Genomic DNA, 15,039 nt, shown 5'->3' on the forward strand with positions numbered 1-15,039 from the left:
GGAGTAAGCTTTGTTGAATGACATGGGACCTCAGTAGACATGCTGACAATGGCTTGCTGAACTGGTATTATAAGAGGGTGGTTCATGTCTATTTAGTAGTTCCTTTTAAAAGACAATTGAAACTGAACACAATCACCACTCTTTAATTTAGCTAAAGATGTTCTCATATTTTTAAGTAATCCATATTTATTGCTCTTGTGCCAACAGTGGATAAAAAGCAATTGTATGTTTACTAAGGAAAATGATGGTGAAACTGGTAAATCTCAGCACAGCCAAAGTTCCCTTTCCCTCCTCCCCAGGCCAACATCTGAACTCAGTAATACCTGTCTCAATCCAAAGACATTCAAGTAATTATTATTTCATTTCCCACCACTCCCAAACTGGCCTTTGTAGGGGTACTATTGTCCGCAATAAAACCCCCAATAAAATCCCATTAAAACCAATTAGGACATAAAAAGGACATACAGCTAAACAACAATCCCAGAAACCACGGTGGTGTAACTCCTATCCCCCCCCCCCCGGATAATATCTAATGGTGAAGTGGGAAGAGGGAGCACAGGTGACACATAGAAAATGTGAATTTTCTATCACATTTGTACTTTCTTGTAATCTGGAAACCAAAACTCTTTTTGGGCCTGCATCTTGAACGGTGGAATAGGAAAATTGGAATACTTGCAGCTTTTACCTAAGATTTCCCATCTACTCATACACAGTCCTAACCTTTTAAATCTGGCGAAATCAACAGATGCCACTTCATTTTTCATCATCATCCTTGTTTGATAAAGAGGTGACACGTTGTAACCAAATGGAACTACTCTACTGTATGTATGAATGACCCAATATCCAAATACTTTCAATAGCAGAAAGACAATGGCATAGTCAATTATTGAAGCCTTGAACATACTAAAGGGCAAGCATATATTGGATTTATACCAATTCTGAATCAAATTGGTAACAGTTTTTTTTAAATCATAGAATCATAGAATCAGAATCATAGAATTGGAAGGGGCCATACAGGCCATCTAGTCCAACCCCCTGCTCAATGCAGGATCAGCCCAAAGCATCCTAAAGCATCCAAGAAAAGTGTGTATCCAACCTTTGCTTGAAGACTGCCAGTGAGGGGGAGCTCACCACCTCCTTAGGCAGCCTATTCCACTGCTGAAATCATTCACAGTATAAAATCATTCACAGTATAAAACCTTGCATTTTGTGCTGCAAAACCCGCTAGTATGTAGTATTGTCCTTATTACTCTGTCACCTCCATTTTGTTTGTGCAGCATTCAATACTTCTGCCACTCTCATAGATAATCACATTTTGACATATTGTGAAAAAGAACAGAAACAAAAGAAGGGTCATGGAGAACACTGTCTAATGCTTAAGGACGAATTGTATGTGAAGTCACAATTCTGTAAAGCAACCTTGAAAACTAACCCTCAGAAACTGAATGCCATGCATGATCTAAGGCAGCGGTTCCCAACCTTTTTCAGGCTGCGGACCAAGGGAGGGGGAAGAGGGAGGCGTGCCTCCACCCCCGCAGCGTGGCACTCACTGCACTGGGAGAGGCACTGGCGCCAGCATACCGGCGCCCACAAACACTCACTGGCACCTGCCCCTCCCCCTGCCATGGGCCGGCATCGAGGCTTCCATGGCCCAGTATCGGCTCGGTGGTTGGGGAGCACTGATCTAAGGGGCAAATGTGTATGACTGGCAGCCTCAAGGAGGAAGGGGGCCACATGAAAGGCAACAGAAGACATCTATATAATAATCCTACCCAACCCAACATGATGATCCATTTGCTGCAAAATGAATCTCTTGTTCATTGTATTTATTTTACATGTCCACCACGGGAAAAAAAATTAACGATGTTTTCAAATGGGTGAAGACTGAACAAAGGGAGGTGGAAAGGAAAATATTTTCTTCTCTAGCAAGTTCCTTATAGCAGTGGTCCCCAACCTTTTTATCACCGGAGACCACTCAACGCTTGACAATTTTACTGAGGCCCGGTGGGGGGGGGGTTAGTTTACTCCTCTACTCTCAACCACTGCCCTAACGCTCTCTGATCGCTATGGTAATGTTTAAACATCCCTTCAAAATAAGATACAGACACGCCACAACAATGAACATAAGGAACATTTTATTTTCATGGAAATTTTAACTCATGACAATGACAAATCAATGGGAACCCTGAGCTTGTTTCTCAGCAACGAGACAATGACACCCGAAGTGTGTTGTAAAGGGCCGGGGGGGGGGGGTGAAGTAGAAGGCGTCCTTCACGGCCCACCTCCAATTAGTCGACGGACCACATGTGGTCCGCGGCCCACAGGTTGGGGATCGCTACCTTATAGGGTACTCATTTTCCTACTGTAATAAAAGTAGAGTGTGCCATCAAACTGCAACTGATTAATGGTAACCCCATGAATTTCCTTCATGGGTTTTTTCAAGTCTTGAGATAAGCAGAGTTGGTTTGCCTCTGAATAGCAGGCCTTGGTGTTCTTTCTTGGTGGTCTCTCATCCAAATGCAGACTGAAGCTTTGACAAGATTCAGTATGGACTATTAGGGCTGCTGCACATTTAGTTATAGCCTCATTTAAAAGTTCCATTCTATTGCAGAATAATGCTATTGACAGTGAGATCACAACGCCAGTGTGTTGTGTGGGTTACAGAGTATCTAGAAGCATCAGATTCAAATCTTCCCTCTGGCCTGAAGCTTGATGAGTGGCCTTGGTCCAGTCATTCTCTCAGTCTAACCTCTCCCATAGGGTTCTCGTGCTGATAAAATGGAGAACGCAGAATATTGTATGCTGCCCGTAGCATATTATTGGACAAAAATGTACCAAATAAAAAACAACACCGATTTAAGAAGGAATCTTGTCTTAAGAGACTTACCTATTTATTGAGATACTGTTTCAGAGCCTGTTTTAATACACATTGTAAAAATTGCAGTTTATAAATTGTTCTATAGACCTTAAAAGTAAAAACAAATCAACCTGAAAAATAAACAACTGCTTTCAGAATTTTATCCTAACCTCACCCAGATTCATCTTATATTGCTAGACTTTTGAAGTATGTTATACATGACATTTCTAGAGATGTAACCAACATAAACTTTGGTAAGTCAAATGATCACCATTTGGATGTTATAAAGTTAATTGCAAACCTGTTGATCACAGATCAAACTCTTAATGGCTGGCCCATTGCAATTTTCCAGGCTCAACATTTTTAAAATGTACAGTAAAGACATAGGCACACAAGCAATGATACCAACATTTGAGAGCACAGGAGCCAGTAGTACAAATCCTGATCAGCATTAATTCTAAGTTCACACCAGTCAGTTGACTTTATGCACTGCTTAGGGTGTTAATGCAAAAAACTAGGAAATGTTTTCAGTGTTGCCTGGGCCACAAAATTATTAGTATATTGAAACAAGCCACCAACAGTGTAATCCCAAGAACTGTCACAACATTCTAAACCTATTGAAGTCAATGGGTTTAGATGCTTATCGTCCACTAAGGACAACTCTCAGCCTGAACCCAGCCGAGATAACAATATGGACCTACTTTACAAGATCGTTGTAAGGATTATTGATTTGAATACACAGAAGCATGGCATAAATAGTAAACATCACTTGTTATACCCCCAAGAACATTGTGGCTATAATTCTCCTTGCAAATTATCTCATCAAGCCTGCTTTCTGCAAACCTGAGTTCTTCATCTGCTACACATAATGTGCCAGGATGAAGAGGCAACGCTGATCTCGACAGATCAATGGTCTGCCTCAACATAAAGCTGTTTTCAGATCTTTGTTTAATCATTTGCATGCTTGCCTTAGATGGTTCTCCCTGAATACTCTTGATATCTGAATTTAAAATGTTTGGATTAAATTGTGAATGATGTATTTAGGAGCAGAGTTTCACCAAAGGATGAGAAAAAAATGAGATTTGTTTACTTTTGCTTGCTATGGGTTTGATTTACTCATATTTCTCATGACAGGTGATGTAGCAACTTTTTGGCACATCTCGGGAATACTTTCCATCAATGTTTTTGGAAAAAATAAGCCAAATATTTACTCCAGCTAAATGTCTCGCTTCTTTTCGCCATTCGTCCCAGGCTCTGCCACGATGATGCTTGACTTACCCTGCCAGTTGCTTGCCAGGTGAAATTCATTGCATGGATGTTGACAGGGATGGCTGGCATCCTCTGCTGGGCTTTCCTGAAATCATGGGTGAAAGGGGCCATCTTCCCCTCCGAAACAATCAGAATATCCTCTTCAAAGCCTGAAAAGCAACCCCTAATTAACTAGAAACAGGTGGGAAATTCATTCTAATGTGGGATGGAAAACATTTTACTCTGAAGCATGTTCACATTCAGTCAAAGACAGATGCTGCTCCCCCCCCAGCTATTGAAACTTCCTACCCAGAAAACACTTGTGTAGAGGGGGAAGGGTGTAAACTGCATCTCTGCAAACTGCAGGGCTAAGAGCCATTGTGGCCCCACAGGAAAAGATTCCCTTTGCCTCCCATCCCATGCCAACCTCCAGGTGGGACCTGGGGATCTCCTGGAATTACAGCTCATCAGGAGAAAAAAATGGCATTGTACCCCTCTGAGATCCCTGTCCTCTAAAGCTCCATACCAAAACCTCAAGGAGTTCCCTAGTCTGGAGCTGACAACCCTCCCCCCCCCCCCGCCATGACCAGGGGCGCTGGCAACTCTATCCCATGCACAGCCAACCAAAACATTGAATGCAGGGCAGTCATATGACTGGCCCTACTGCACAGGCTGATCCCAGTTCTGGGAATTTCATCTCACTGGCCCTAGGCAGACTGGGGATCCTGGATGCAACACAATACAGCAATAGTCCAGTGACACTTTCAAAGCCTAACAAAGTTTTTCAGCAAAAGTTGTCATGGCCTCACTTTTTCAAATGGCTCGTGAAAGCTTACGCTGGAATAAACTATCTTTGGTTTTAAGGTGCCAATGGGTTTATGTTTTCCTTTGCTGCCACAGAGGAGCTCCCCCTCTGTTAGGCTCCTGTGTGACAAATTCATACTAATCCACATGACTGTAATCTGTATCCCCTGTCTTGTGTGTACGTCTCACGGGTGGCAATATTTACATGGAGAAGCAAGGGACTGGGTTTACTGTTGGAAAGACACACAGGTGCAAGCAGTCATTCACAGCTCATGATGCTCTCGTTACAGTTGGCATGTTTTGCCTTGCTCTGCATTCAAGGGTCTTGCAGGGGTCCGGACTCCGTTCAAAGGAGAGAGCTTTCCCCTGGGCTGCGTGCAAAGAGCAGCTTCGAGGCACAGCCGCGCGCACACACAGTCTTGTGCCACAAGGCTGATCCCCAATCCCCAGTCGCCACCTCCGCAGCGACAGCGGCAGCGGCAGCGGCAGCGGCAGCGCAGCGTGTGCCTGACCCCCGTCCCGTCCCGTCCCGTCCCGGGCCCGGCCAGCTCAAGGGAGAAGCCGCGAGGTCCCTGCAGACGGAGGGAACCCGCCGCCGCCGCGTCCGGGGCGGAAGAGCTCGGGGGCCCCCGCCTGCGCCTCGGCTTACCTATCAGCACGCGGGCTTGATGCGCGTCGATCCACATGTAGAGCGTGTCCTCCTGGCGCGGCGCGGCGCGCAGAGGCTGCAGGCTGGCCAGCCACAGGACACCGCAGAGCCAGAGCGCCGGGGAGCTCCGCGAACTGGCGGCCCCGGCCATGCTGCTGGGCGCACAGTCCCGCCTCGCCTCGCCTCGCTCGCTCGCCTGCCTGCCTGCCCGCGGCGCGCTCGCCGGCCCGGCTGCAGCCCTTCCGCACGGAGTCCCCCGCGGCGCGCCCTCCGGGGCCCGGCTGCTGCCTCTTCGCCCGCTGGCTGCAGCGGGCTCGCCTCCTGGCCGCCGCCGCCGTTGTGAGCGGGACTGCGAGAGGGGGACGCGGGCACGGGCGGTCGTGGTCCCGCTCGGCTCCGCTGGGGGGCGCGGCGGCACCGAGGACGCGCGGCCAGAAGTGTCGGGCATCTGGTCGGATCGTGGCGTATAAACCCGGGTCGCTCCGCTGGGGGAGGATCCCGCCGCTATAGGGCCGCGTTCCCTCGCCAAGATCATCTTTTCGAACAGCACCGTATTATGTTTTTAAAGTGAAGCCATCTGCTTGTTGTTTGTTTCAGATGGTGTTGAAATTTTGGGGGTTTGTTTGTTTGTTTGGAAATCTGTCAACACGAATAAAGAAACTGATCCCCTGGGGCTGAAACAACAAGAGCAACAAAAGCTTCGGGAAGAGATAAAAGGTGTCACATTGACTGTCAAAGGCATACATGGCCAAAATCCCCCCTCCCCCCCAAAAACCCAGCCCATCCAGGGTTCACCATAATGGATGCACGCGCGCACAGATACACACACACACACGTTACACAAGTCTTAATACAGAGGAATCTCATCAGAGCATTACTAGAACTTGGGATCTTTCATTGAAATTGTCCTTTTTTGTGGTGATCTGCCAGCATTCACTAGTAGAAACCATGGCCCTTGCTAATTTGAACAGCACACGAAGCTAGCATCCCTCCATTTATTCTCTGTGAGACGAGTTCATAACACACACAAATGAACAGGCCAGCATGGCCTGATTGTATTTTGGGAGCTGCCTTGTATAGTGGCTGAGAGCAAGGGCCTCTAATCTGGGAAGCTGAGTTTGATTCCTCACGCCTACATATGAAACCTGCTGGGTGACCTTGGGCTAGTCACAGTTCTCTTGCTGACCAGTTCTCTCAGCCCCACCTATCTCACAGGGTGGCTGTTATGGGGAGAGGAAAGGAAATGTGTTTGTAAACCACTTTGGCGCTCCTTCGGGTAGTGAAAAGTGTGATATAAAAACAGTTTTTCTCTTAAAGCAGGAGAAGAGAGATCTATTATTTCTGCGGGCAAGCATGCCACCTTTCAGCCATTATTTATTTATTTACTAGGGGCCAAGCCCGTTGCATTCAGGAATACAACGGGTGCTAGACTGGTGTGTGTGTGGAAGAACTCTGCGGAAGGCCTCCCCTCCCCCCAGGACCTGGAAAGGCTGCAGGCAGCTGTTATGGAACTCACCGGCAGGGGCAGCTCTCACACAGCAAGGATCTGCAGCCTCAGAGGGAAGTGGAAGGAGGAGGGGGTGGTCAGGGGTGGGGGACGGAAGATGATTAGCTGGCTGCTGGACAGACAGGCAAGCTGATTGGAGGAGGAGGCACTCAGGGGCAGGTCAGCTACCCTGAGTTGGTATTAAATGCTGAGTGGCACTTAAGCCATGAGACATGCTCATCCTCCAAGGACTTACCAAGAAATATATTATGTGGAACAGATGTTTTGATATATATATACTGCTACTTCACAAAGTGACTCATAGTGGGTCACAATCTAAAAGCCCCATACAAAACCCCATAAGACTCTGAAAAATCCCCACCCCCATTAAAACTCAATAATCCACCCCCCCAGGCAGTGACCAAGCACCCCACCCCCTCTCCCAGAGCCATTTTTTCCACCCTTGCTGCTGCTTCTGGCTGGAAGCATGGATCCGTTATCTGCCCTGACCCAGGCAATGGAGATGGAAGGAAATGTAATAGAGAAGGGTGGCTGTGGGGCAAATGAAGGGGGTGGAAATACAGGTAACATTTTTCTCCTTGCAGGCAAGGCTTTCACGAGGCCTTTGAGAGCTGTTTAACATGATCAGTCATGGCACAATTGCACTCTAGCAATTACTGATCTTCTTTAAATGCTCTTGACCCCCCTGCAAGTGCTGAGGCAGGGGAAGTGATGGTCGCAAGAAGATGGCGGGAGACAATGCCAATGTCTGTGGGCACCAAGGGCACACCTTCCTGTCCAGATGGAATTCAAAGGCATTTGGACTGTGGTTATCGTAGAGGTTATCGTAAACCAATCAGGCGTGAAAAAGACCATGCAGGAAAGCTGGTAGAGTGAGCAGTGAAGAGGACGCCCTTACACTGATGCTCCCCAAAACAAACTCTGGTTTGGGAGCAAAGGTGAAGAAAAAGGCCTGTGAGGAAGCTGTACAAGTTATACAGTATGGTTGTGCACATATTTTTTTGCAAAAAAAAAAAAACTTCTACTGAATTAAAGAGGGGCTTATTTCAAAATAAATATTAATCAGTTCACCTAGGGAAAATGGCTTGGAAATGCTAGTATGTCTTTTTATTGAACTCCCAATGTTTTAAACAGCCAGTTTAATTTAGTGGATGATATCATTGCACTTTGACGTTCTTATCGTAGTCATCTGTTTATGGTTTGAACATGTTTGATTATGGAGTTCACCAATGCTATTTAAGGCTTTATACTGATTTTGATAAACAGCCCCTGTGGACAAGGGATTAATGGCTGTCAGTATAAGGAGGCCCTCTGGTGGCTGATACCCCTAGCAACAACTTGTTGGGGGGAAGATTTGGAAAATCTCACTTGCCTATTGAATCACAATAAAATTAGCCTGTTTTTTGGTATTTAGCAGTCAGGACTTCTGTATATGTCCCCAGAACAGAACTTTAAGGCTTTTCTTGTTCTGGTGGTGTATAATAAAAATCCAACCCTTATGCTTTCTGGTATTGGTTGTAGAAACATCATTTTCTGGTCCGGACGAGGGCATGCATGAATCCCCCTTAGCCAATTCAAAAAGAATGAAGAGCATACATATTCAGAAATTATCCTTTGCTAAGTTTAATGGCAGACAGTAAATCTTACACACACAGACGTAATGGGAAGTCAGAAGGTGTTGAGATGCAGCCGTTCTCCAAGTCCAAGATTCTGCCTTTAATTAAATTTAAACTCTATGTTATCTAGTACATTTTCCTCCAGCCCTGTTCCCAAGGAGTTCAGGGTGATCTATTCAGTGGTGCCATTGGCTCCTCCCAGCAGACCTGTGGGGCAGGCTAGGCTGCGAAGGAGTGACTGATGCAAGATCACCCAGCAAGTTTGACAGTCTGATGCACAAACAACTACTGTACTTGGTAATGTCCACCTCCATCAGTCTAAAAAATAAAAAAAGAAGAGGCATTGTGTGAGAGAACAAGGGAAATCAGTGCAAATTCAGTCCAAGATAGATGAGGCAAATTCTTACTCTGTGAACTGGGTCACAAAATGGAGGGTAAAAGGATGCTGGTGTTTTTTTAAATTTTATTTATTTATATCCTGCCTTTCTCCCTCATGGGGACTCAAAGCAACTTATATAATTCTCCTCCCCTCTGTGTTATCCTCACAACAACCCTGTGAGGTAGGCTAGGCTGAGAGTCTGTGACTCACCAAAGGTCACCCAGTGAGCTTCCCTGGCAGACTGTGGATGTCAACGTGGGTCTCTCAGATCGTAACCTGACTCTTCATCTACTATATGATGCTGGCTTTTAGTTTCATCTGCATATCACATACTAAAACTACGTCACATCTCTGCATCATCAAGTGATAATTTGCATATGTGAAAAGTCCATCAACGTTTTGGCACCATGATGTCACTGCACATAGCTTCAAAGGCATCATCATGGCTGCAGTCCATGTATTCAGCTTTGCACCACACATGAATTAATTGGCTTGTAGGCAGTATTGCTTCAAGTTTGAATCAGGAGGTTCACCAATAGGCTGTTGCCTTTTTTGGGGAAACCTACAATTTTGTTCTGTCCTTTAACTAGGGTTGTCAACTCTGGGTCGAGAAATTCCTAGCAGTTTGGTGGGGAGGGTAGAGCCTGGGGAATGAAGGGAACTCAGGGAGAACATGATGCCCTGGTCTGCTTTCCAGAGCTCTTCTTTCCTCCAGGGCTACTGCGATTGAGAGATCAGTTGCCATTCTGACAGAACACTGGGCCTCACTGAGGAAATGATACCCCTACTCCCAATTATTTTTTGGGAGTAGGGGTATCTTCAGAGAAACAGAAAAGGGGGAGTCCCTCCTGCACACAGTCAGCAGAGGCCATTTTCCCGCCTAAACAGTCACAAGCTCTGAGGGAGGTGCTCCCCCTTCCCTCAGTTTGTTCTTTGCTGATGTTCTGTGAAGAACATTCTAGCTTCGTTCATTTTTCTTTGAGTTCAAAATACTTCAGAAGGCTCTCTTTAAAAATGCTTGTCTGATGCCTCCTGAATAACTTCCATCGATGAACACTCTTATGTCTCTGGTGTCTAAGGAAAAGTCAAAATATGGAAGCTTGTGAAATATGCCAGTATTTTCCCTCCAAAGCTAAGGCAGATTTTGCTTTATGCTGAAAAGCTGCCTTGTGGGAGAAGGGTTTGTCAGGTTCGAGAGATCCAGCAACTAAATCATCTGCCCTGGTTAAACATGTTACTCCCACAACGTCTAAATCATCTGCTGATTGCTCGTTTCACCAGGCTTCAGTGATCTCCATTCCATCAGTCTCCAAGACTGTCCCTTTTAGATCTTTGTCAGAACCACCATGGAAAAAAACATAAAGCCAAAACAAAGTATAGGTCTCATCATTCAGTTTCAATGGTTCTGACAAAACACTTGGGACCAAGACAATTGGTTTTGAAGGAACCTATCAGAGCCCTGAATTCACTGCCTTCCGTGGCTATGACTATACCGCACATACCTTCACCTGGGCTATACTCCACAGCTCCTTCTCTCTCTGAGGACGAGGTGGTTCCTGAGAAAGTTGACTTATCTGCCACCCATGTTTAGCTCTGACATCCCCAGCACCTCCACCACCATGGTCTCAAGCCTATCCTCCAGGGCCTTGACACCAATATCTCTTTTTCTATCCCTTTCCTGAGGGATGGGATGATCACTCTCATTCTTGGTCCAAACCAAGTCTTTCTGCTTCCAGACCAAAGTACAAATAATCAGCACCATCATACTAGTTTCTGCAACTGAACACCCATTATCCATCTCTAGTTCCAAAGAAGAGGAAGAATGCCAGTCTAGAGCCATCTTGGGCTTACTCTCAAATCCTTCCCTGGATGACAATGTTGGGGATCTTGCATTACCAAGTGAGGATCTCCAACTTTATTCAGAACAAATGGTCAGAATGGCCCAGTCACTGGACATTCAAATTACCTCCACTGATACCAAGTCATGCAACAAAATTCTAGGCCATCTCTACTCATTGTACATCAAGGTGTTTCCTTTACTTGGGGGATTTTAGAAAGCAAAGTCCATTTGGGAAAAGCTTTTCTCCATCCCTGCTAAATCTTGTAGGGAAGGAAAGATGTACGGGATTCAACAAGAAGGCTGTCCATTCACTTGTCCTTCTTCATCTTCACTTTTAGCAGAGGAAATGCAGGCAAAGCCTATGGCAGGCTCCTACTTCACTGCATGCTGGTAGGGGTTCATGGTAATTGTAGTCCATGGTAATCTGGAAAGCCATGGTTTGGCCACCCATACCCTAATAATACATAATTTATTTTTATCTATTTCAGAATGTTTACCATCATGAAATACGTTTGGTTATCTGTTTTTTGTTCTATATGATTTGGATTTGTGCGATTTGTGCCAATACTGCTTCATATATATTGATTTTTAAAGTTTTATATGTGCACATGTATTGAAATAAATATTTGCATTTTAATATTTAATACATATTCTGTTGCTGTTCATCCTTTTAGATTCCCACCCGTGTCCTAAGTCATAAAACTTAATTCTCTTCTTAACTCAATCTTGGAATAAGTAAATTACCAAACAATTATGGCGCTTATCAGCTCTTTTTATGGGGGAAAAAATTCACCTTACCTTGATCAGCTACCAGAGGAGAAGAAATTCCAAGACAAGGTTATTCAGATCAAACTCTGTAATTATAGAAACAGCAAGTAAATGCTGGCAGACACACCTTAATTTGTACTATGGTTTCCTCCTCAGCTGGGCTGTGCGCCCTCCTCACACATGGTTCAGCATGGAGGGCTTGCCCTTTGAAGGATTCTTTTTCGAGAATTCCTATAGTAAATGAAGAACCTACGAACTGTTCGCTCTTTTGGGATCACCTAAAGTTCCCTTTCTTCATACAAGCCTAGATACCAGCCCATGTCCCAACCTACTTATCAGGGTCATCAGTCCCCTTGCCACCAGCCTTACCATTATCCTCATCAAATGTCAGCCTTGCATTCCTCTCAAAATATGAGATGCAGTTCAGGATAGACCCGCCCCCCCTGAAGTCTAGCCACCTGCATTAACACTAAAGACTTTGCTCAAGCAGTAAAACCTTCCTTCTGACAGATGCAAGCTAGAAACACCAAACTCACAGGGCATCTCCAGCTGATTCTCCTCTACCACCCCTACAAGTTTGGTGATTAACAGGGTCCAAGTTGACAGGGTCCAAGTTATTGCCCCCAAAGAAGGCCTTCCCACCCTCCACTATTCACCAGAACCAGTGCCACTATAAATGTACAAACCCAACAAATCTGTCAAACCTGGAAAATGTTTTTTTTTTTTTGGGGGGGGGGGAGCTGCCAGACACAGGTTCAAAAATATATGGAATGAATCCCCTGCAAACTACATACAGTAAACACACAAGGAACACTCTAAATACTGCAAATCAGGAGTCAAGACAAGAAAATCCCACTTACTCTGGAGCAAGGCAAAAGGAAAGGGGGAAGCAGAGAAGCGCCTCCTTTCTCACAGCTCCTTCTCCTCCATCTGGGTTCTGGTGGGTCTTCCTTTAGCACCCAAGGGTTCACGCTGGCTTCCTTCATCTCTTCGTCATTCGAGGAGGTGCTGGCAAGAAGACCCATGACCAGGGGTAGTCAAACTGCGGCCCTCCAGATGTCCATGGACTACAATTCCCATGAGCCCCCTGCCAGCGAATGCTGGCAGGGGGCTCATGGGAATTGTAGTTCATAGACACCTGGAGGGCCGCAGTTTGACTACCCCTGCCCATGACACTCCCCTTCCTGACATCAAGACTCTCTTGTGAAAGAGCTGTGATCTTCTTTGGGGACCTGATGCACAGTTTGGGAATCGCTGCAGTAGTACAATGGCTGGGAATAAAAAGGATGGTTGCCAAGCAAAGTAAATCCTGTTCAGTTATCTCAGGGGAGGGGTGTGGGCTCAAGATTGTGCCTGCTGTTTCTGACCATGCATTCATTCACCAGAAGGTCTGAATATTTTATTTATTTAAAATATTTTAAGGCAGCTCTTTCCCAGGGTACACAACTTAACATGTGTAGGTGCTCTATATGTGAGTGAGGAACCTGTCTTTTTTCAGAGAAAGTACATGTATATACAATTGGTATGTTTATAGGTTCTAATCAGGCTGAATGTCTGAAGGATGGGAAGCTGGGGCAATGGGCACAAGTCCTGTTTGCCAGGTCCCATGCTCGGTGAGCATCTGAATAACCTAGAGGTGCTATTTTCTGTTGTATGCTTTGATCATATGGTGGAGAACTAAGTCAGTGCCTTAGATGGTGAGGCATGTCACATGTTAGATTAGTCTTGCAGAACTTCTATAGTGCAGTTTCCTGCAGCTTCATGAAAAAGTGGTCAGTGCGTCTTGAGGTGGAAAATATCTGCAAAAAAAGCCAAACTTTTGTTCTAAAGCGAGAGTAAAATTTTTAGGAAATAAACCTCCCAATCCTATAGAGGGAGAAAAAAATGAAAACAAGACAGCCACCAAGTGTTCAGACTATCTGCCCTATCAAGAGCAAGACAAGCCCATTTCTCTCAAGTGGCAGAATGGTCTCACACAGAGGCTGCATTTGCAGCCCATGACTGGGGATGAGCAGAGGAAGGTTTTTGAGAGTCCGTAGGGGCAAGTCCCTAGCCATCCTCCTTGGGCTGGACTGGCAGCTTGGAAATGGAGTATTTAGCCCAGCTACCATGAACATATTGCTCCCAGTTGGAGAGGAGGAGGTGGTGTGGAGGATGTTGGCTGGCTGTCACCATCAGGTGGCAAGGGAACCACACCATGGCTGGTACCTACCTGGATCCTGAAGTTTGACACTCCATGGTTTCACCCACCCCAAGCAGGCGGGCTGGGGAGACGGGATATTGGGTGGCAAGTGGGTTGCCAGATGTATAATCTGTCCCCGTGTTGTGCCAGTGCTTCTGTGGCTGCATACAATAAAAGTTAGGGCTAGAATTTCCCCAAAAGTCCCATGGTACTTCCTTTTGCGCCCTTGTTCCTTTCCTTGTGCCTAGACTAAGGTGACCAGATTGCCCCACTTTTGGAGGGACATCTGGGGGTAACTGGCAAATTGTACTTATGTTGAAATATATATATATATATATATATATATATATATATATATATATATATATATATATATATATATATATGTGTGTGTGTGTGTGTGTGTGTGTGTGTGTGTGTGTGTGTATTACAATACTATTTTTGCATTATATGCATTCTATGAAACTTTTTTTTGCTCCATATAGACCACATTTTTAATCAAGAACCCCCCCCCCCCCGGTCAATGGTGTCCCGTTTTATCAATGTTAAAATCTGGTCACCTTATCCTAGACCCACAAGCAGTGGCCAAGACTTACCCCGAGGCCATGTTAGCAGCCCAGGGCTAGGAACATGTAGAGGAAGGCCTTTCAATGGCTCTCCTTTGGGAGTGTGGTCCCAGTGGCAACTGTAGGCATACCAATCACATTTTCCTTGGGCCAGCCTGGGAGGGTCCACCCCACCCATGTTTAGGTGGGCTGTCATTGGGACTTCACCCCCAGTTAATTCCTGCTTTCCCTCCCACCTTCCCTGTGTTTTTTTATTGTTATGGGATGTGTTTGCAGTTTATAGTGTTACTTTGCTTCCACAAAGTTTAGATGGATGGTTTGGGCATTGGGATACATCATCACTACCTCAGTTTTGGGGACTTTAAGGAAGAGCCTTGGAGGGTGGAGCCATACAGACTTAGAATCATAGAATAATATAGTTGGAAGGGACCACCTGGGTCATCTAATCCAACCCCCTGCACTTTGCAGGACACACAACCCTATTGCTCATCCACTGTAACCTGCCACCCCATTGAATCAGCCTCTCCGTCAGATGGCTATCCAGCCTCTGTTTAAAAATGTCCAAAGATGGAGAACCCACCACCTCCCACTGAGAAACTGCTCTAATGGTCAGGAACTTCTTC

General features: G+C 45.6%; 1 protein-coding gene across 2 annotated transcripts in view; it reads right to left on the reverse strand.

Moving 5' to 3' along the window:
- The window catches only part of WIF1 (Wnt inhibitory factor 1), a 49,644-nt gene extending 43,536 nt beyond the window's left edge, over positions 1-6,108 (reverse strand). For both annotated transcript variants that reach the window (XM_077338707.1, XM_077338706.1), the window contains exons 1-2: positions 5,559-6,108; positions 4,136-4,275 (exon numbers count right to left, since the gene is read on the reverse strand). In XM_077338707.1, the coding sequence (XP_077194822.1) occupies positions 4,136-4,275; positions 5,559-6,093 (675 nt within the window). In that variant the 5' untranslated portion in view covers positions 6,094-6,108. The remainder of the gene's footprint in view (positions 1-4,135; positions 4,276-5,558) is intronic.
- Between the last annotated feature and the right edge of the window lie 8,931 nt (positions 6,109-15,039).

The sequence above is a fragment of the Paroedura picta genome, chromosome 5 (genome assembly GCF_049243985.1).
Source record: "Paroedura picta isolate Pp20150507F chromosome 5, Ppicta_v3.0, whole genome shotgun sequence".
NCBI classification, from domain to species: Eukaryota; Metazoa; Chordata; class Lepidosauria; order Squamata; family Gekkonidae; genus Paroedura; species Paroedura picta.